The following is a 21,790-nucleotide window of genomic DNA, read 5'->3' as shown; positions in this document are numbered from 1 at the left end:
GATCTTGCAGACCTTGGTTTACATCGGCAGACACCAGAGCATGATAAAAGTTGAATTGTTAGGTACTCTCTCTCAAATAGCAGTGACAAGCTTTTCTTTACCCCGTCAATTCCACCTTCAAAGATGAAAGTAGTTATGTATTTCTTAGCAATGCAATGCTGTTCAGATGTTACATAGCCAAAAACTGCTTAGTGTCTTCTTGACAACTGACAGCGCAGTGACAAAACACAGCCTTTGATGGACTGTGTGAATATAATACTTCACAGGATTTTCACATCTAACTCCTTAACATGGGATTAAAACCCCATTCTGCAGAATCATACCCATGAGCCCTTTCTGCTTTTCACTTTGCCTGGCTTGTTATCGCTCCTCCTGATGTGCAGCACTCTCTCTTCGTCCTACCCCTCTCCCTTTCTTCTATCTTTTGTCTCTTTCCTCCTTCCCTCCTGCCCTTACAATGATCTAGGAAAGTGTTCCCCCAAGACCTCCCCTCCCTAAGTCCTATTACCCTTTGGATCCTTCCCCCACCTTCCCTCCCTCCACCCCCCCCCTGCCCTTTGACAGCACCGCCTGGCTACGCAGCTTGGGCATCGATGATGGTAACCTTGATGATGAAGATTCTCACATCAGAAAGGTATTTGGGTGTTTCTGCCCCTGTCCTGCCCTTGCTTCACCCAGTCCTTACTTGTCCAACGTCATCCTTTAAAAACATTCTTAACCTCCTAAGACTCTTTCAAATTCCACATGTTCTTCTTATTTCCACATCTCAACTGCACTCATTACCACATATTATCCCTCTGTGTCTCCAAATCAGTCTGCATCTCACTCTCCAAAGCACATATTGCTTTAGGAAGTTTTGCTCTTTTTTGCCTGTAATGTTGCTTTGGGTTCCTCTACAGCCCAAGATCATTAGTCAGACTCTGATGATATAGTCACACCACTTATTACATGATCACACCAGAAAGTGGCACAGTGAATGTTATTGACACTTACTTATGAATAGGTGGTGCTGGATGCTTTGAGGTTGACCACTTTCGCCCCAGTCTGTAATGAGTCAGTGAATGCAGTCATTTAAATTTGGATACTCATATCGTCTTTGTTCCGGCAAAGGTCAGCACTGGCAAGGTTGTTTTTCATTCCACTGAAATCAACAGATTCCAGACTGAAATTTCACTGTCATACATGCTGGTGTGATTGGGCAATTATTACTGTCTGCAAATCATTTATTGTTTCTGTCAGGTATAACAGGTATTATATGACACACAGTAATATATGATCAAATGCATTATGTGTTCAATCAAGATGGATGTGTACTGGAGTGTGCACTAAAATGACCTAGTGGTAATGGTGTTTACATGACAAATCATATCAGCTCTCTGTCTTGCAGTCCAGGTTTGGAGAACAGAACAATAGCAGTGATATGCAGGACCAGGTCCAGGACAGGCATTCCAACATGAATAAAGGTACAACAAGTGTTCATGTGATAACTCTCTGCTACAGAGCCTGAGCATGATGATTATCCAGTAATTCATTCTTGGGTTGGTACACATCACCTCACAGAGAATGAGATTACTGATGACATTCCTTCTGCTGACATTTGTAAATTACAGATAAAAAAAAACAATAATCCAGTTCAGAATGTTGTTTTTTGAAGTGTGATTGTATCATTAAGAAACTGACAGGATATGCATTCATTGGCTTATAGGGTGAGCTTTAAGGATTGAGCTACCCCTTCTTTCTCATGGATTTGAACTTATCTTTTGTGTCCCTTGCCAGTTGGCATTGTTCCTCCAAGAACCAAATCACCTGCTGATGAATCATACAGCACTGCTGGAGTTTCCCGGCCTAACAGCAGATTGCCTAATGGAATTTCTAGGGTATGTCAACCTTAACTACATGTAATTAATGCTTTGATATGTTGATCAAAGCCACAGTATATATATATGAAACTTTGTGTAGAAATCAAACCATTGATTCTGGACATGCTGAGAGACTTGACTCACAAAGAAAGTTAATATATGTTGAGATGTTTTGTTCTGAAGTTATTAGATGTGAAATGAAGTTTAAGTTAAGTTTCAAATTAAAAAGAGGACAGGAGAGAGGAACCAGGAATACTAGGAACCAGCAGTAGGCCTGCATGCTGGGAGCCCAGTGTTCTAGTAGGTACATAAGGTACTATAAGCTCTTTAAGATATGATGGAGCCTGATCATTGAGAGCTTTGAAGGTGAGGAGAAGAATTTTAAATTCTATTATAGATTTTACAGGAAGCCAATGCAGCAAAGCTAAAATGGGAGTAATATGATCTCTCTTTCTAGTTTTTGTCATGCATGCAGCTGCATTCTGGACCAGCTGGATAGTTTTTAGAGACTTGTTAGGACTGATAATAATGAATTACAATAATCCAGTTTAGAAGTAACAAATGCATGGACTAGTTTTTCAGCGTCATTTTGAGACAGGATGTGCCTGATTTTTGCAGTGTTAAGTAGGTGTAAAAGGCAATCATTGAAATTAGTTCTATGTGGGAATTGAAGAAAATAAAACAGGAAATAAACCATAAAGCTGATACACAACGGTCATATTAAAATAAGATGCTTTTACTGTTTTGTATGACTTTGTTAAAAGGTGGCATATAAATATTATGGCTAAGATATGGAGCCTCGCAGAGCCCCTCCGTATTTGTCCACTGGGATGCACAGTTACCAAGTGAAAAAAAACAGCTTTGGAACTGGAAACTGGAGATAGGACCTGAACTACTTTGACATAGTTTAACATTCTGCCTAGTAGTATTTTATGGTCTGTACATTTATAGGCAGCACCAAATTTTGTCTGAATAAAATTATGTTTCTGTTCCACACCATTGTCATAGGAGCGTCCAAAAAGCGCTGTGTTTCCTACAGACGTGAAGTCAAAGATGAGTGTGGAGGAGCAGAATGAGCGAATCCGTCGCAACCAGAGCAGCTCTGTGAGGGACAAGAGGCGGAGCCTAAACCTATCAGGCAGTCAGTCTACAGCCAACTACAAAGTGGTATGAGCAACCATGTGATGATGCTTGTCAAACATGTTCACACGATATGCAGGCGTTCTCCTACAACTACAGCAAACACAGTCTGCAATAATGCGAAGAACATAAAGGATAAAAAAGTGAATCTCACTCTGTCAGTATGTACTGGATGTATGTTTGTCCTTCACATGTCTAGAGAACTGGTCATCTACTACTTCATATGTGGCTGGACACACCTTCCCATTCACTTAAATGAGAAAATGGGTCTAAACTTTTGACTGGTACTGTACGTTCAAGGCTCAGAGCTGGATGTTTCAGAAGTATGCATGAACAATGTTGCTTCTGCTTTTTCTTTTGCACATAGATTCAACAAGGGGAAAAACAGACACTACCACAGACACTACCACTGTGCCATTGCACCCATATTGTGGTTTTAAAGTGACCATAGAGAACTAATTGAAACATTTTAGAGAGTCAAGCTCTATTCCCTTTCCTCATGTGTAGGAACTTCATATATGTTCAACACATAGTGCAGGGTTTTTCAAGCACATTTTAAACTGGCACAGCAGTTCACCCTTCAATTTTGTACAGTTAAACTATAGCTCAACTCAAAATTGTAGTCTTTAGATATTCTGTGTGTGAGGCATTTAGGAGCAACAATAAGCGTATGTATGAGAGGAGTTTAGGGGAATGTTCTCTAGGAAATGAGATATCAGCTCTTTCCACACAGAGCTCAGGAAGTCTGGGATAATACAGCAGACTGTAAAACCCAAATTGTGTGTGTGTGTGTGTGTGTGTGTGTGTGTGTGTGTGTGTGTGTGTGTGTGTGTGTGTGTGTGTGTGTGTGTGTGTGTGTGTGTGTGTGTGTGTGTAGGTTCGTAGGCGTCTGACAGCTCATGAGATAGACATCAAAGACTTAGAGGCAGCGGTTCGAGGCCCGGGGCTGGAGTCTCCTCGGGAGGAAATTGCTCGGCTGAGACGGTTAGAGGTTGAACCAGAACACTTTGACCTGGACATCAACAAAGCGGTGAGAGCAGTCAGTTAATCCATAACTCTTTCATTCAACTACTGTATGTGTAATATTTGAAAAGGTATGATGTTGGTGCCTCAAAGTATTTTTTTTATCACGTGTTTGTTCTAGCTGATGGCTCCTGACAAGGTTCTGATCCCAGAGCGCTACCTGGATGAAGATGATAACTCTCCTCTGAGCCCAGAGGAGCAGAAGGAGAAGCAGAAAAAACTGGAACGGATCAAGACCCTCATTGCCAAATCAAAGTGGGTTTTGACTCAAACATAGATTTGTTAGTCAGTTTTCTGTGCTACTCTATATCATATTTTCCTCAACATTAAAGAAAAGACTGAACATTATAATTCTGTAATATAATTTCATATAAGTCAATGTAGCATAATAGGGCTGGGCAATTAATTGAAAAATAATGGAACCCGACATTTAGAAACTAAATAACTAAATAATCGATTTAATTTTGCTCATGTCAATTAATGGTGGTGTTCACTGTTACCATGACAGCAAAGGTTGCATATCTTTAAGGAATTTGAAAACTTGTCTCCAGTGATCATTTGGACCCAAACCATGATCTTTACATAATTCTAATCAAGCAAACTAGACATTAACCACAGCGTCACACCTTAAAACATCTTTATTTTCACTCTCTAAAGATACTCATGTGTGAGGGCAAATACATCATTGGTCATCAAGGGTGGAGCTTATTGTTCATTAATCGTAATCAAGGCTAAAAGTTCAATTAATCGTGATTTTGATTTTCGACATAATTGCCCAGCCCTATAGCATAATCATTTTCCATGATTAAAAAAAGCACCATCTAAATGTTTTTTCATAGTTTTTTTTGCATCTCCCTTCATCTACCCACTGTCAGTTTGCAGAACATGGTTCCTCTCCTGGATGGCCCAGTGGAGGGTGGAGCCCCAGTGAGCTCCCAGCAACAGTTGCAGGAACAGGAGAAGCGTATTGAGATCTCCTGTGCTCTGGCTGCTGAGGCCTCACGTCGTAGCCGCTTTCTCTCTGGTGAGGACTTCCTCCACACAGCTGCTACACATCACTAACCATGTCCCACTAACTGCTCACCATGTTTACACAGCATAGGACAAGCCACATTACTTACTCCCAACACTATCTCATACACATTACTGCACAAACCTTCATTAGCTCTAGACAACTAATCTGCCAGAATATTATTAGAAGCAAAAACATTTAACATCCATTTCTCTCACTCCAAAATATTTAGCGGAGAGGTGAGGCTTCTCCATCCATTTACTGCTGACACTTAGGGTCGCAGGCTGTTTGCACTAAGACAACACTAACAACAGCCACTTCTCATTTTGGCATGTTGTCAGTGTTAGGCACATGTTTAGTACCAACTGAATTGAGAAGCTGCAATGAATTAATGCTTTGTACACTGATCTTTACTAATGAGAGAAAGATAGGAGAGATAAAATCTCTCTGGTTGTCAAGAGCAGCTATGCAGAAGGCGAGTACAAAAAAGAAGAAAGGATCAATATTTGACCAGATTTATGTTGGCCAATACCAACTCGAATCCAAATCAGCACCAATACTGATCGGAAGGTCTGGCTCTGGACGTCACCAGAGTAGTTACAGCTACTCATTATTTCACTACATGCATCTTGAATTGTAATGTTATCAGACATCATATTTTAATTTATGAACCATATTTATGTAAACAGCAGTATTTATATTAAAAGGCATTTTTTGTTTCTTTGTTTTGCTGTCACACATATATATGTGATGAGCAACAGCAATTATTTTACAGATATCATTCAATCAGTTATATTTAGTAAAAATGTATAGAGGCAAAACAATAGCAAAAAAGAAATGCTTTTTGCTTCGCTGACTCATGATGGGGCTGCTCAATATTGACCTAGTATGATATTGCAAGTTTTTTGTTTTCCTCTTAGCAAATTGTAGTGACAAACTATCCAACAGACAGACAGTCAACCCGTGATGGTTTTATCAAACACAAATATAGAAATCAATATGACTCACAGCATCACAGATTTATTTAGATTACAGACCGTACACACACTTTATTTTCATGCGTCAACAGGCTCAAGTGGATTTACACGTCAAAAATACAAAAAAGTATCTTTTAGTTCCTTTTACTTGAGATCTTGTGATACTTTTTGGCACTGTCACAAGTCACCCCATAGTTTAGTAGTACTAAGTATGCAAGGGGAGAGACAGATGCATTGCTGAGCCACACTGGGACTAGGATAAACCAGATTTGAGTCACATATCTGAAAGCTCAGGAGTCCCTCCTCTTCTCTTATCAATGTACTTCTCCCTTTGTTTGGCTCACTCTTTATTTTGCCTTGCATTTTCCCTTTGTTCAACCCCCCCGCCCCCTTTCATCTCACTCCAGCCCAGTGCGCCCACAGTCCCCCCACCTCCCCGACCAGCCTGGCCCCTCCCCCTTCCACTGCTGACTTCCCCAACTCCGCCCACATCATGAAGGTGTGAGTCTGAGCAGGTGAGTCACCCTCCACCCCTCCACCCTGTTTCTACCCTCTGCTTGGGTTCACTTTCTTCAGCTGCTTTTACCCATAATCCCCTTAACTTAATGATATGATACACTTTAAATGTGAAATGAATAGGATGTTTACATGAAGACTAGTATTTAAAAACAAATAACTTAATGCTGATGAACCATGTTTGGTACTAGTACTCCATATTGGCTTCAAATGTAACGTAACGTAATTAAATGAACACAGAAACATTTTGGAGACACAAGAAACAAATGTATTCAACTAGCTGCTTGGTTCTGTGCAAATAAATTTGATATAAAGGAGCAGTACAGCTTAAGGTGGAAAAAGGTCCAGTATGATTTTGGTGCCTCAGTCTCTCAAAACATCCTTTTCACTAAGCTTGAAGGTCCAAGTGTCCATTCTTGACCTTAAAAACAGTAGTTCCATAAAAATATATGATTAGCCTACAACATCCAACTTATTTTTCACATAGTATTAGTTTGTAGCACACCGTGTATCCTACTGTTGCCCAGAATATGTGAGGGCTCTTTAAAATGTGCCTTTCATGTACAAAAACAATATGTTCTTCTATAATTGAAATTAAAAATAAATCATTTCATTGACCATAGTGAGTACTGACACACAGGTAATCTGTGTGTGATCTTTACCTCTCTCATTTTGTTCATCTCTTCTTTTGCTCTGCTTGCCTGAAGTTCAAGCCCTGGCTGCTGTCAAGTTCGATGGAGCATCTTTCTGAGGATTCACTGAACAAGCTGAGCAACGAAGATTGCCTGACTTTTCATTTTTTTAGTAGCTAAACTGATACAACAAAGGCACGGATATCTGTCAAAGGAGGTCATTAGAGGAAAGTGCAAATTTGCATACCACATTAACACTACGAAGTCTTAAAAGCTCACTTCCCCAAACTTCAATTCATTCAACCCACCACTGTCTTCTAACATGTGTGTGTGTGTCTGGAGGCACAGAGGAATGCTCCACTACTCTTACCTGCTTCAAGAGGTGGAATAGTTCTTTATCATTTAGCTCAGGACATATTCTACAAAGTACAGATTATTGATGAACTATGATGAGGACGATGAGATGTTTTACACTCACTGTTTGATATGGATCTGTTCACAAGGAGAAACTACATATGAGAGGCCAACACCGGAGATGAACCACGAGAAAAGCTGCAGATAAATGAAGAGAGGTATTGATGCAGTCAGATGAACGTGACTGAAGGAACATGCTTCTGGACATTAAAAGCCAGAGAAGAACGTTTATTATCCATAAATCTCCATATCTACCATAGTAAGCCCCCAGTGACCCCTCACCCAGTGAGGAGCAGTACTCGATGACAGACTGATTTTGGGTATTTTCCCACAATGACACATGCTCCCAGACCGAAACAAGAGAGAAGCCTCTCACCCTTTGTGAAAAGCTGAGCGATCTCTTTCTGAACTCACTGTGATGCCTGTTTTACCAAAACCTCCCTTCCATAGCCTGCTCCAATCCATTCAGTCTGATCACAAATCAGTCACATTCATATGCAAACATTAACATTCCATACATTTTTAGGGAGCAAGTAGAATCGCCTGGAGTATACTTAATTTTAATATGTCATCCATTTTTCAAACCAAACACAAGAACACATAAGCAAGATGAAGAGCATTTCATGAACCACGACTCGTCCTACAAAGCTGCTAACTACAGCTATATAGTGAAATCAGAATATGACATATGTGACACACAGTGTTTCCTTGTATCCCTCACCCTGTCTCATATTTGCTGTCATGCTCAGTATTTTTCATTCAACTGCTGTAGGATCAGACAGTATACTCCCAGACCTTAGAGATGCACAGTTTTAATACCACTCTCTTTCTTTCTGTCCCATTAATAATGCTATTGTCATACTGCTGTCAGAGATGGAACTGGTGTAACAGCCCTGTCAGATTGCTCAAGCTGAAATATTTTCTTTTAGTTAAATAAAGGTAATGTTGTGCTACCTGCATGGTTGAGGGTTGTTAAACCCAAGACACACTCACTTTGGTTGGACATGCAAATATTATTTTGTTCAGTCTAAAGTGGGCTTTCCCCATTTTCATCAGTCCATCACTGAAATGAGCATAACACCAGCAGTGGAATGTGTACTTGGGTTGACCATGCATATTTCAACTTTTTAAAAAAAACACTAGAAGGAAGTGACACAATCCTGCGTTCTGGATATAAAGAAGCATCTGTATGAGGCAGCAACAAAGCCAAAAAGGAGAAACAGAAATTGCTCAAAGTCAAAGGTAAGTTCAGAAGCTTTTTCTGTGCTCAACCTACAGCATGTGCTCATGGCGACTACAGTTTGGTACTTATGGTAAGGTTTCAGTAAAGTCTCTAACTTGCCTAACCATCTTTGCATAACGTTGATGGTCATTTGGTGGTTAGACAATAAAAATGTAAGCACACACTGCTGGTGGGAAGCAGAGAGCCATCCACAAACCTTCACACCATCACTGTACATTGGTCTATGGAAACATAGCATGTCTGAGCTGTTTTGGTACAGAACACTGGCACTGAGTATAATTCTCTAATTCAGTATAGTTGCATATGACTGTAATTCATATGAGTTGCAACCTGAAGCGTTACCTCACAGCATTTGGTGATGGTGTCACATTTGGATAAATCATCACATTGCTCAAGAAATTACCCCAGTGATTGTCTACAGATATAGGTTTAAGTATGTTGGTTTTATCTTTATAAATGGTAAGCTGTATGTGGAAAGTGAAAATAGAAGTGACCTTAGATGTGTAACTGTCTGTGTAGAGAAGCTAGCTAATGATACATTCGTTTGAGAAGAAATATAATGGGAAATCCTGTCATGTAACATATTCCAGCAAGACTTGTCATGACTTGACATGTCATCATGCAGTGCCATAGAATGAAACATGTCTCTGTGTTTGTTGTGATCAATAGACATATTCATGTAAAGGAGTTTGAATCTGGAGGAAATGTAATGATTGATGCTACCACTGGAGGGTGCCAAAGTTAATGTTCTAAATCTGAACATAGTGGCTCAGTGGCATCGTGATGAAACTCCAAAATGACCAAAATGATATTGGTAAATAAAACATTTTAAAATTAAAATAAAACAATGTTTAAATTAGCCATTTATCATTTATTGGGTTAGGGTTATTTCTCAGTGACATTTTTTTCTTAATACTCTTTTTTAAAACTGAAGAAAGGGTAACCTAAATCAAAATAATGAAATCCCATTTCATATTTGTCAGTATTGGCTTCTCAGTTAAACAGAACAAGTGGAAAGTGGGGACTTTGATCTGCTGGTATTTTAGAGCAGTGACTGCTTCTACCAATGTCTTTCATATGTCATGCTAAAGTCACTGCTATCTCTATCATAAAAAAGTGTTTTAACTTTTTGTGATATAAGATCTTGTTCTCAGTCTCTTCATTGCAAAATCCACCAAGGTGGAACTGTGTAACCCCATCCACACCCCTCCTGTCTGTCATGTTTATCACTGTTCATCATGCTTGTGTTGCTTACACACTTCAATGTTCAGGTGACCTGTCTTTACAGAAAGCTGTATGTACTCAGATTTAGAGACGATATGTTGCAGAAAATGAAATAATGAAATTCTATACTGAAAGCAGTTAACACTTTTCACTAAGCAAAAACAAACGAGGATTTAAGAGAATACTTCTATTTTTTCTTGTTTTCAGTTTTTTTTTTTTAGAAAGGGAATACATTCAAAAGAGGCAGTACATATTTTTTTAGATGCATGGTTATTCAATGACAAGTTGACAGGTGCAATTTTTACACTCAATTACTCAACGTTTTGCATTTTTCCACAAGACTTTGTTTTTATTGTATTGCTGTTGAGGACTGTGCAGAACATAGATATTTTTGGATTAATTGGAATATGATGTGTTAAAAACTGACAGCCGAACGGTGGTGTCCAATATTTGATACTAGATGTAGCATTTGTGGCTTATGAAAATAAAGAATATATACATTATATAAATTGGTCAGTGTATATAGTATTATGAATTTCAGTTACTATCATACTATCACATGTAACCATTGCTACGTTGGGGGAAAATAGGCAAACTGCTTGAACTATGCAAATGATAAAAAAGAGACAAATAATACGCTAGCTTTCAGAAAACCTTGCAATAAAGTGAATGTAAACAAATGTGTTCTCTAGATGCTTCTGAATTTACCACAATATTTTGTATGATAAAAACATGTCTCACTGTCTGGAATGATGATATATTTACTGCTGTTTAATCCACTTGTTGATGATGAATTTCACTGCCAAAAATACTGAGACTACTGAGGTAAACTGTCCAGCCCGCTTGTTAACAATAGGCTCCCTGATGATATTCTGCAGACTTTGATATATCAAATTGTATGTCTGAATGAATAAAGTACAAAAGCAAAGACAGACTGACTTCTTTCATATTATAGCTTAGAAAAGTCATACAGTCAGAACTGCAAACATTTTAACTTATGTTTTGTGGATAGTTAACTGTTTTATCTCCTTCATTTACAAATGATCATACACACGTAACAATCTAAATAAGTAACAAGTAAAATCAACATGTATAGAATATATCCAGTGAATCCACTTTGTGGATAAAGTCATTTTTAAATACTATGAGTTCTGCAAATGCAATTCATCTCTGTTGTGCTGGAATTAAAGCACATATAATAACATTTTAAAAGCTGCAAAAACAAACTGCGTGACTAGATATGACTAAAGGGAAACAAGAAAATATGTTCTGTTAAACTTACCTTTAAAGGTGAGGAGCACCCTCTGTACATAGAAATAATTTGTGACAAAGTCAAGTTAATATGTTGACAAACTGCTTACCAATGACTGAAGAAAGATCTGTGTTGGTTTTCCATGATCATGTTGCCATTAATGTTTATTTTCCTCTCTAAATAAGTTTGGAAACTGCACATTCCTTGACCCACTGGAAGTCTTCTCAGTGACATCACTGTGTCCCCAGATCTCAGTTATAACAGTATCGTATCTCATCGTTACTGATGGGACTGTAGTGATTCAGTACAGTCAGTTCAATTTAAAACCTGTTGTTAAACGATTGCTCACACATGCACTGTATATATTCATATTGAAATTCTAGCTTTAGAAATAAAATCCCTCTAAAGCTTGTGACTATATTGTATTGAAGACATTGTACATTGTATTGATGATGAATTATTTTATGTGATTAATAGGATGATGATAAATTTGATTATGTGCATGGCCTTGCTCTTTCTGGTAGGGGGACTGCCAATGGAAACTAGTCTTTTGGCTACAATTGGGTGCATTTTTTTTAAATATAAATGTTCATTAATGAACACTTACAAATAAAGAAGAAGAGAAGAGAAGAGAGATATTACCAGATTGCTATATTTATATATATATATATATATATAATATATATATATATATATATATATATACACACACATATACATATACACACACATACATACATACATACATACATACACACACACACACATATACATATACACACACATACATACATACATACACACACACACACACACATACATATTATGGCATGCCGTTCAGGAAATTAATATTTGATTATATTGAATGAAACTCTGAATATATTGAGTGAAACTCTGAATATATTGAATGAACCGTCTTTGAGAACGGGTTTCTCAAGCCAGGTGGTACATTAGACCAGGGGCTCATCTCCTGTTTCCAAAATGCATCACAAACTGCTTGAGAAAGCTGTTCTACTATGATAGTTGGTGATGAAAATAAATCATGTTCAATAAGATGTACTTGTGTTTACTAACTGTTTATTCAGTTAAACATGAATTACATAAGAGGTCGTGATGAACTGTTTACAGTCAGTAGCTTTGTGTCAATCAGTCCAAGCTCTATTTCTCCTTTCTTCCACCAGTCACTCAAGCAGACCAGCTTGTTCACATTTTCGAACTGTAACGAACTGGGCATGTCACTGTTTTGTGTTTTATAAATTTGAGAGTTTAAACCACATTCTGTTCTGTTCAGTTAAAGTGCTGGTTTTTCCGAGTGTCTGTGAACGCATCTTGAGAGTGAGCCTTGCAGCTAGCATGTAAGTGTGTTTGTTGTTGTTAGCCTCTGCATAAGAAGACAAGAAGAAGGCAGCACGTGTGTGGCTAGTGAGCTACTGATGTTAGGTTTTTGGTTTTTTTTGGCGTTGGCTACGGCCCACAGTAGCCTGTGTAACAGTCAAGAATAAAAGAAAAAGCTGTTGCTGGAGCCAAGATGGCGATGGCGTAGGAAGCCGGGCGCGAAATTTCTCCGTCAAACAAATTGAGGATATGTGAATAGGCAGAGAAAACATGCGGTAAATTTTATGTTTTAATGACGAAAAAGTGACTATAACAAATTAATACATTGGTACCAAGACTAGTGTTCCTTGGAAAAAAAGAAAAAGTTTGGAAAAACCGAGACGGTAAAAGTTTGAATGCAAGCTAGCTACACACTAACGGACGTTAACGTCGGAGAAAGAAGAAGATAACTTCCATTGCTACCGTGAGTGACTTTGAAAAGACAGTAGAAATGAGTACACCAGGGGAAAAATGTAAAGAAACTACGCCTGAAGATGATATGGACACACTTTCGACCCAGTCTTGACGCTGCAGCGAAACACATCAACAAACGGAAGAAACGTAACTCTAACGGTGACGGTGATAGTGCAACTGTCACCGTCACCGTTAGAGTTACGTTTCTTCAGCGCCGACATCTTGGCAGCAATCCAAGAGCTCTCAAATAAACATGACGAGACATTCTGCAAGATTTCAGTGATTGAATCCACAACTGAAACAACGTCTCAACATATTGAAAAACTCTCTTGCACAGTTGAGCAACTTGTGGTGGACATTAATCACCACAAAGACATTTTGAAGCAGAACGAGTTAGAAATTGAACAATTGAAAAAAGAGAACCGGATTCTGAAAGCAGGTGTTGCGGAAAACAAACGCTACAGTTACAGGTGGACACTGAAACTACATGGAGTAAGAGAGGAAATGAACGAGGACGTGAGGGCAGTGGTGATTGACATCCTTGGGAAAGTGGCCCCGGGACTTAAGGAATATCTACAGGAAGGAATCGACATCGTGCATCGCCTGGGTCCAAAGAGAAAGGACGGCTCTCACCGGTCCCTCATCGTCCTCTTCGCGCTGCGTCGTATCCGGGATGCTGTTTGGAAAAGTGCCAAGAGCTGCAAGTTTCTGCGGGACAACAAGCTGCGTCTCACCGAGGCACTTTCCCCAGAGGATCGAGTGGCCAGAGAAAAACTCTGGCCTCTTGTGGAAAAAGCAAGAAAAGAAGGTAAAAAGGCGTCCTTCCTCGGGCCTTATGCTCTGATAGAAGGAAAGACGATTGACCATTTAGATATGAACTAAAGCCTTCTCCCTTGGCAAATGAAGAGGTGAGTCACGCAGTTGGATATGTTTGGTAAACATCACAAACTCAACTCAACTCAACTCAACTTTATTTATAAAGCACTTTAAAACAACCACAGCTGAATCAAAGTGCTGTACATAAATACATAAAAATAACACAGGAAACGTAAAACAATTAACAGGAAATAAATACTAAGATAATTGTTTATTGTTTTAGAAACAAATTAAAAACAATAGAACAATAATTAAAATAAACCATAAAACCATAAAACACTAAAACAGGAGCAGAGTCTCATGCACGGTTGAAAGCCAAGGAATAAAAATGGGTTTTAAGACTACTTTTAAAAACAGACAGTGAGGACGCTTGTCTAATATTTAAAGGAAGCTCGTTCCATAATTTAGGAGCAGCTACAGAAAATGCTCTATCCCCTCTGAGCTTCCGCTTTGACCTCGGTACCTCAAGGAGCAGCAGATCAGCTGACCTGAGGCACCGAGCAGGAGCGTGGGGGTGAAGGAGCTCGGAGAGGTAGAGCGGGGCCAGTCCATTTAAAGATTTAAAAACAAGAATCTTAAAATGGACTCTAAAGTGCACAGGTAGCCAGTGGAGGGATGATAGGATGGGCGTTATGTGCTCCCTCTTACGTACTCCAGTTAAGAGGCGAGCGGCTGCATTTTGCACCAACTGGAGACGTGCGAGGGATGACTGACTGACTCCAAAATAAAGTGCATTACAGTAATCCAGCCGAGATGTGATGAAGGCATGGATTACTGTTTCAAAGTGCTGTAGTGTGAGGAAGGGAACTTTTGCCAGCTGTCTAATATGAAAAAAGCTGGACTTCACCACAGCACTAATTTGCCGATCCAATTTAAAATCACTGTCCATCTTGAAACCCAAATTTGAGACTGTTGGCTTAAAATAATCTGCCAAAGGACCCAAGTCAAATGGAGGGGGTTCACAAAGGCCACTGGGACCAAACACCATCACTTCTGTTTTTTTCTCGTTAAAGTTAAGGAAGTTCAAAGCCATCCAGGCTTTGATGTCTTCAAGACATGCCAGAAGTGGTGTTAGGGAGAAAGCGTTTCTTTTTTTCAGCAGCACATATATCTGACTGTCGTCATCATAAAAGTGAAAAGAGATGCCATGCTTTCTTAGGATGGAGCCCAGTGGCAGCAAATACAGCGAGAAGAGCAGGGGCCCTAAGACCGACCCCTGTGGAACCCCATACGGCAGTGGAGCAGAGCTGGACTCTGAAGTTCCAAGGCTCACACTCATGGTTCTGTCAGCCAGATAGGATCTGATCCAGTCCAGCACAGTACCACAGATACCCACTAGGTGGCTTAGCCGAGCCACTAGGGTGTTGTGGTCCACTGTATCAAAGGCCGCTGTTAGGTCCAACAGGACAAGAATGACATGGTCACCAGAGTCATTTGTTAATAGGATATCATTAAAAACCTGTAGTAAGGCTGACTCGGTGCTGTGCAGGGTTTTGAAGCCTGACTGAAAGACCTCCAGGACATTGTGCTCATCCAGAAATGACTGTAGCTGGGCATTAACAATTTTCTCCAATAATTTAGATATAAAGGGCAGCTTGGAGATGGGCCTAAAATTGGCCAGCACGCTGCAGTCAAGGCCAGGTTTTTTAAGTATAGCGGCTGCACCACTGCATGTTTAAAACTTAGGGGAACGACACCAGAAGACAGACTGCTGTTTATGATAGCCAGCACTGACTGCCCTATACTAGGGAAAACCTCTTTAAAGAGAGACAGCATCACAGGGAGAGCCTGATGGCTTAATATGGCCAACCAGATCTTCTAAAAACGACAGAGACACAGGCTCAAACTTATCAAGAGCTGCAGAACAAGGAACAGGGACAGAGGGGTCAGGTGCAGGAGCTAAGATGGGAGTCCTAGCAGTAGCAACCTTATCAATAAAAAAGTGCAGGAAGCTATTGCACATTTCAGGAGATGCCTCCAAGCTGACAGGCTGTGGGGCATTAAGAACAGTGTCAATGGTTTTAAATAACACCCGCGGGTTATGGCCATTGGCTTCAATGATGTTTGACAGGTATTCTCTTCTGGTCTCTTTAACAGTATTCTGGTAGCAGCGCCAACAGTCCTTAAGGATTTGGAAAGAAACCTGCAGCTTGTCCTTCTTCCACTTTCGCTCAGCTTTGCGACACTCCCGTCTAGCTGCGCGAGTTGTGTCATTAAACCAGGTCTCGGATTTTGCTTTAGGCTGCTCAGTTTTCTTTGGAGCCACCGAGTCCAGTATGGCTAGGCAGGAGGAGTGAAACCAAGAGCTGAGCTCCTCTGTGTTAACAGAGGCAGGGCAGACACAGAGCTGATCAAAAGCCACAGTGAACTGGCCAGCAGTGAAAGAGTTAAAAATCCGACGGCTCTGAACAGGAGCGCCAGATTTAACATCAGCACAGGAGAAAGCAACTTCAAACAATACTGACATATGATCAGAAATCAAATCATCACAGATCTCCAAGTTAGACACACATAAACCATGAGAGAGGACGAGGTCTAATGTGTGTCCATGTTCATGTGTGGGGCCAGACACACACTGAACTAAATTAAAAGAGTCAATAAGGCTTAAAAAGTCCTTCACCAACGGCTTATCAGGACAACACACGTGAATGTTAAAATCCCTGAGAAAGAGGGCACGGTCATATTTAGGCATGATTTCAGCCAGAAAAACAGAAAAGTCATTCACAAAGTCCTTATTGTATTTGGGAGGTCGGTAAATGACAGCGCACAGCACCGGCTCGGAACGACCCACCTCAAATAAAGCCACTTCAAAGCTGGAAATTGAGGACGAGACGGTGTGCTGCTTACATTTAAAATTGTTTTTATAAACTGTCGCCGTTCCTCCTCCACGACCCGACGTCCGAGGGGAGTTAAAGTAAGAACAGTCTGCAGGTAAAAGTTCAACCAGAGGGCTGCACTCACCGACACCGATCCAAGTCTCTGTCATACAGAGGAAGTCCAGGCCACGGGAGCTGAAGAAATCCCTCAGGATGAAAGTCTTGTTCACCAATCCAATCCTGGTGGGAGCTGGGGTCTTTGGTCCGGTGGAACGGTGAGCCCGGGGTAGCGTCCTCAGAAGCCGGTGGTTTACCTCGCGCTGAGAGAGTCGAAGGGGGCAGAGACGGCGGGGCTGGAGTCCCTCAAAAGAGCCGGTGACAGGCACCAGGCAGGTGTCGATGGGGTCGAGGAAGCGCCGGGGCACAGCGAGAGGAGGGAGCAATCCGTGTCCTGTCCGAGAAATGGACGTAGATCGTGTCAGGCAGAGCTTCAGCTTCACCAGCCGACCTCCGCGTCTACCACGGCGATGGGGACGCTTGCGCCGGGAAGGTAGGGTCGGGGCCCGGTACAGGTGAGGTGGGATTCCCGCCAAAAACGGGGGTGAGGTATACTGTCCGCTGTGATCAAAAGTACTTAAGTCACTGATATTCCGCCGGATAAACAAAAGAGACTGGCGATCATACACCAGCAGAGACTCAATGTGTTTAGTGCCAATGATTGAAAACAATAACAACACTAAGACTTGCAGGAGCACCAGACGGTCAGCCACACACACTGGCGCCATCTTAGATACGTCACTCACCTCACGTCTCCACGATGGTTATAAAAGAACTAACCTATACATAGACTTACTGACTATGAACTATTAATTTTGATAACGACTGATGAAGATTGATGTCTCCAGAGATATTATAACTATACATAGGTCAGAGGTGACAAATGGAGATTGCTATGTTTCCAAACTAGAAGAAACTCCGTTAAAGACACCAGCATTTACATTTACATTACATTCTTAGGATGAATCCCACATCACAATCTTATACAGGTATTATTTGTTCCAAAGGATAAGGGGGATAAATACTTAATTAAACTTTTTTCTTGTTTCTCTAATAATTCATTGCTCATTCATAGTTTGCACAAAGTTGATTAACTATTTCTGTTATAATATTTTTGAGCAGCGAAATATGTTCATTTAGTCTATATGACTTACAGTTAAAAACAAACAGAAGGAAAATATGTTTTGTCTAGAAGGCAGGGTTCTGGGTTCAACCCAAGGTGTTTTGTTATTGATTAAGTCAGCTTAAGCCAACAGTGTTTATGGTGCCAGCATTATACCTTTCTACAGTCACAAAATGTTTGGCTGTCTATCACTACCTCGTTTAAGGAGTTTAAAGCACACTTTAAAGTTCTGCTTATTTATTTGTGAGAGCTTCTTCCTCTGCTCTTCAGTATGTCAAAGAGGTTTCTCATTCTTTTGCTCCATTGTCGGATCACAAGAAAATCACACTGAAATTAGGGAGCTCACAGAGTACAACAAAATTAAGAGGATACTGGAAATTTAATAACGCCCTTCTTAAAGACAAATGCTTTAATGACAATATAAAAAGTCTAGCTAATGACATTTTTAATGAAACTGTGGTCAACCAACATACTCAAAAATGGGAGTATTTCAAATTCATGACAAGAAGTATTGCCATTAAGAGAGGTAAAGAGTTAAAAGCCCTTAAAAATAAAACAGAAACTGAATTACTAAACAGGATTGTTCTCTTATCTAAATCCAACTTATCTTCTGAAGAGGAGTTAGAAGTAAAAGAGATACAGTTAAAAATAGATCAGATTTATATTGAGTTAGCCAAGGGTGCATTTGTGAGATCAAGAGCCAAGTGGCTGGAAGAGGGGGAAACGAACTCCAGCAATTTTTTTGCTTTGGAGAAAAGAAATGGTCAAAGAAAGTCACTAAGCATGCTTAATGGTAGTAAATGTACAGATCAAAAACTAATATCTGATTCTGTTTTTTCCTTTTACAGCAATTTGTACAAATCAGAATTCAACAACCCCTATTGTGAAATGTTAATTAGTAAGATTAAAAAGCATATAGTCACAGTTGATGAGAATTTTAAAATGACTTGTGACTCTAAGCTGACCAAAGAGGAAATCAAAACTGCTCTTTTCTCAACAAAAAAAGGTAAATCCCCAGGAGTAGATGGGCTTTCAGTAGAATTTTATGTACATCATTTTTGGGACATCATTCAGGAACCTTTATTTTGCATGTACGGTGAATGTGTTGGTCAGGGAGAGATGAGTACAACTATGAAACAGGGCGTAATATCATTAATTCCGAAAGCAGATAAAGATAACTTATTGATAGAAAACTGGCGACCTATTACTCTCCTTACTATTGATTACAAAATTCTGGCATCAGTTTATGCAACTAGATTAAAAACAGGTCTTCCTCACATTGTTGCTGAAACACAATCTGGTTTCATTAAAGACAGACACATAAGTAACAACATCAGACTTATTTTGGATCTATTGGATTATGCAGATTCAATACACTCAGAATCGAACAAATTGTCTTAAATTGTTTGGTTTTGGGAATGAATTTATAGATACTATGGAAATGTTTCATAAAGGAATTTATAGCTCAGTGATTATTAACCATAGTACCACTAATAGATTTGATATAAACCGTGGTGTTAGGCAAGGGTGTCCAATTTCACCTTTTCTTTTTATTTTAGTTGTTGAACTATTGTCATTAAACATAGTACACGACACAGACTTCAAGGGCATCTCCATATTTAAGAGAGAAATAAGAATCTCTCAACTGGCGGATGATACAACTCTTTTCTTGAAAGACAAAGAACAGTTGGTCAGAGCTATTGATTTAGTTAAACAGTTTTCATTGGCATCAGGCCTGAAACTTAATGTATCTAAATGTGAACTATTGCCCATACATCACTGTGATGATACTTTCATAGATAAAATCCCAGTAAAGACCTCGGTCAAGTATTTGGGCATTCATATAACAAAAAATTTAATAGAAAGGCAACATCTAAACTTTTCTGGTAGAATTAAAAGAACTAGGGATACCTTTAACCTTTGGCTTCAGAGGGACTTAACATTATACGGCAGAGTTCTTTTGTCAAAGGCTGAAGGTGTCTCTCATTTTGTTTATCCATCTCTTTCTCTGTTTGTGAATGATGCCAATGCTAATGAAATTAACAAGCTCTTTCTGAACTTTGTCTGGAGAAATAAAACACCCAAACTTAAAAACGCAGTTCTATCCAACAGCAAAGAGGAAGGCGGTCTTGAAATGCTGAACTTCATTGATATTCTAAATACTTTTAAAATTAACTGGTTAAAAAGATGTTTGACACATCAAAATTCATTGTGGTTCTTCATCCCCAATCATGTTTTTGGAAAAATGGGTGGACTTGCTTTCATTTTAACTTGCAACTTCTCACCTGACAAACTTCCGGTCACGCTGTCCAAATTTCATGAGCAATCACTTCTTTCTGGGAAGCTATGCTTCAACCACAATTTTTCTCCTCACAAAACTTTGTTGTGGAATAATGAGTGTATTACTATTAAGAATAAGTCTCTGTTTAATTCCAAATGGTATGAGAGAGGTATAAATAATATTTTGTCTGTTTTGGATGAACATGGTCTGGTCCTCCCCTATGAGAGTTTTTTATCGCGTCATAATTTTCCTATACCTTTCAAAGAATACAACTCTGGGATAAAAGCAATCCCCTCTGGCCTACTTAGTTTAATGAAAAGTCACTGATTTTTTTGTAAAGAAGTTAGACTAGAATGGTATCAACATACAAGACAAGAAATGTAACAATAAACATATAAGAACTTTTTTTCAAAGAAAAAAGAGGTTTTCTCCACAAGGAAAGTTTTATTGGCGCGCTCACTTAGAGGACATAGACTGGGAAAAAGCATGGCTTTTACCTCACAAATACTGTATTCATAACAAAGTCAAAGAAACTCATTTTAAAATTCTCCACAAAATATATCCTGTTAACTCCCTCATTTCAAAATTTATAGATTTGGACAGCTCCTGTGTTTTTTGTGGCCATACTGAAGAAACTTTAAATCATCTGTTTTTTGAATGTAATGTAACAATGAAATTTTGGTCAGACTTGTGTTCTTATATTTTCTCCCATGTAAACATATCATACTGCTTCTCCCTTAAAGATGTTATATGTTATTATGAAAACAATAACAAATGTCTTCAATATTTAGTTAATTTTTTCATTTTATTTGGTAAATACTTTATTCATAAGCAAAAATTTGCAACTTCCAAGCCAACTTTTTCTCATTTTTTACTTGAATTCAATTCACTTTATAAATCTCTTGCCTTAGTTAAAAATAAAAAGAACACAATGTTTTTAGAAAGCTATGAAAAAATATTTGATGTACCCCCTGACATTTAATGGGATTTATATTAACAATGATTATTACATACCTATGTATGGACATGACAATATTTATTATTTATTTTTGTTCTGTTTTTTATTTAATTTTATTCATTGTGTATTTATTTGAATTAGATCCTTTCTGTCTCTGTATTTATTCTATTTATTATCTTTCTGAATGTGGAACAGCTCTCATGTGTTGTGTTGTATGTCAGTGTTTGACACTTTTTGTATAAATTGAACACTTAAATAAAGAAGTGGAAAAAAAAAGAATAAAAAGCCAGCTAAACCGGCTAACGTCTCGGCGTGTGGTTATTGAGGGACGTTACAATATCAAGGTGAAAGTTATCATAGCTTGCCTAGTATAGACCCAGCTCCCAACCCAACTTTGAGAATAGATTAATAGCGATATTTTTTTTATCACCCGATAAGAGCATCACGTTAACGCCGATAACGACCCACCAGTATTTTGGTATTATGGCCTCTTCATTATTTAAAATAGCTGCAATCAAAGCACGCACGGACTCAGTCATTTTTGCTGCCGCATCTGCATGGGTTATAATACAAGATGGTGCCATTGCCTTGATGACTTC

The 21,790-nt window shown here is 39.2% G+C and overlaps 1 protein-coding gene and 1 pseudogene across 1 annotated transcript in view; one reads left to right on the top strand and one right to left on the bottom strand.

Annotated features, from left to right (window-relative positions):
* plekha6 (pleckstrin homology domain containing, family A member 6) overlaps positions 1 to 10,972 on the top strand; it is a 56,972-nt gene extending 46,000 nt beyond the window's left edge. The window contains exons 19-27 of the mRNA XM_053315054.1: positions 467 to 634; positions 1,388 to 1,463; positions 1,777 to 1,877; positions 2,868 to 3,026; positions 3,877 to 4,029; positions 4,144 to 4,277; positions 4,898 to 5,046; positions 6,419 to 6,526; positions 7,235 to 10,972. Of these exons, the coding sequence (XP_053171029.1) occupies positions 467 to 634; positions 1,388 to 1,463; positions 1,777 to 1,877; positions 2,868 to 3,026; positions 3,877 to 4,029; positions 4,144 to 4,277; positions 4,898 to 5,046; positions 6,419 to 6,516 (1,038 nt within the window). The 3' untranslated portion in view covers positions 6,517 to 6,526; positions 7,235 to 10,972. The remainder of the gene's footprint in view (positions 1 to 466; positions 635 to 1,387; positions 1,464 to 1,776; positions 1,878 to 2,867; positions 3,027 to 3,876; positions 4,030 to 4,143; positions 4,278 to 4,897; positions 5,047 to 6,418; positions 6,527 to 7,234) is intronic.
* Positions 1 to 21,790, bottom strand: part of LOC128354935 (uncharacterized) — an 80,711-nt pseudogene that overhangs the window by 6,486 nt on the left and 52,435 nt on the right.

This window comes from Scomber japonicus, chromosome 3 (assembly GCF_027409825.1).
Source record: "Scomber japonicus isolate fScoJap1 chromosome 3, fScoJap1.pri, whole genome shotgun sequence".
Classification (NCBI taxonomy): Eukaryota; Metazoa; Chordata; class Actinopteri; order Scombriformes; family Scombridae; genus Scomber; species Scomber japonicus.
Note: the sequence above shows the minus strand (reverse complement) of the source record. Positions and strands in the feature narration are given on the sequence as shown.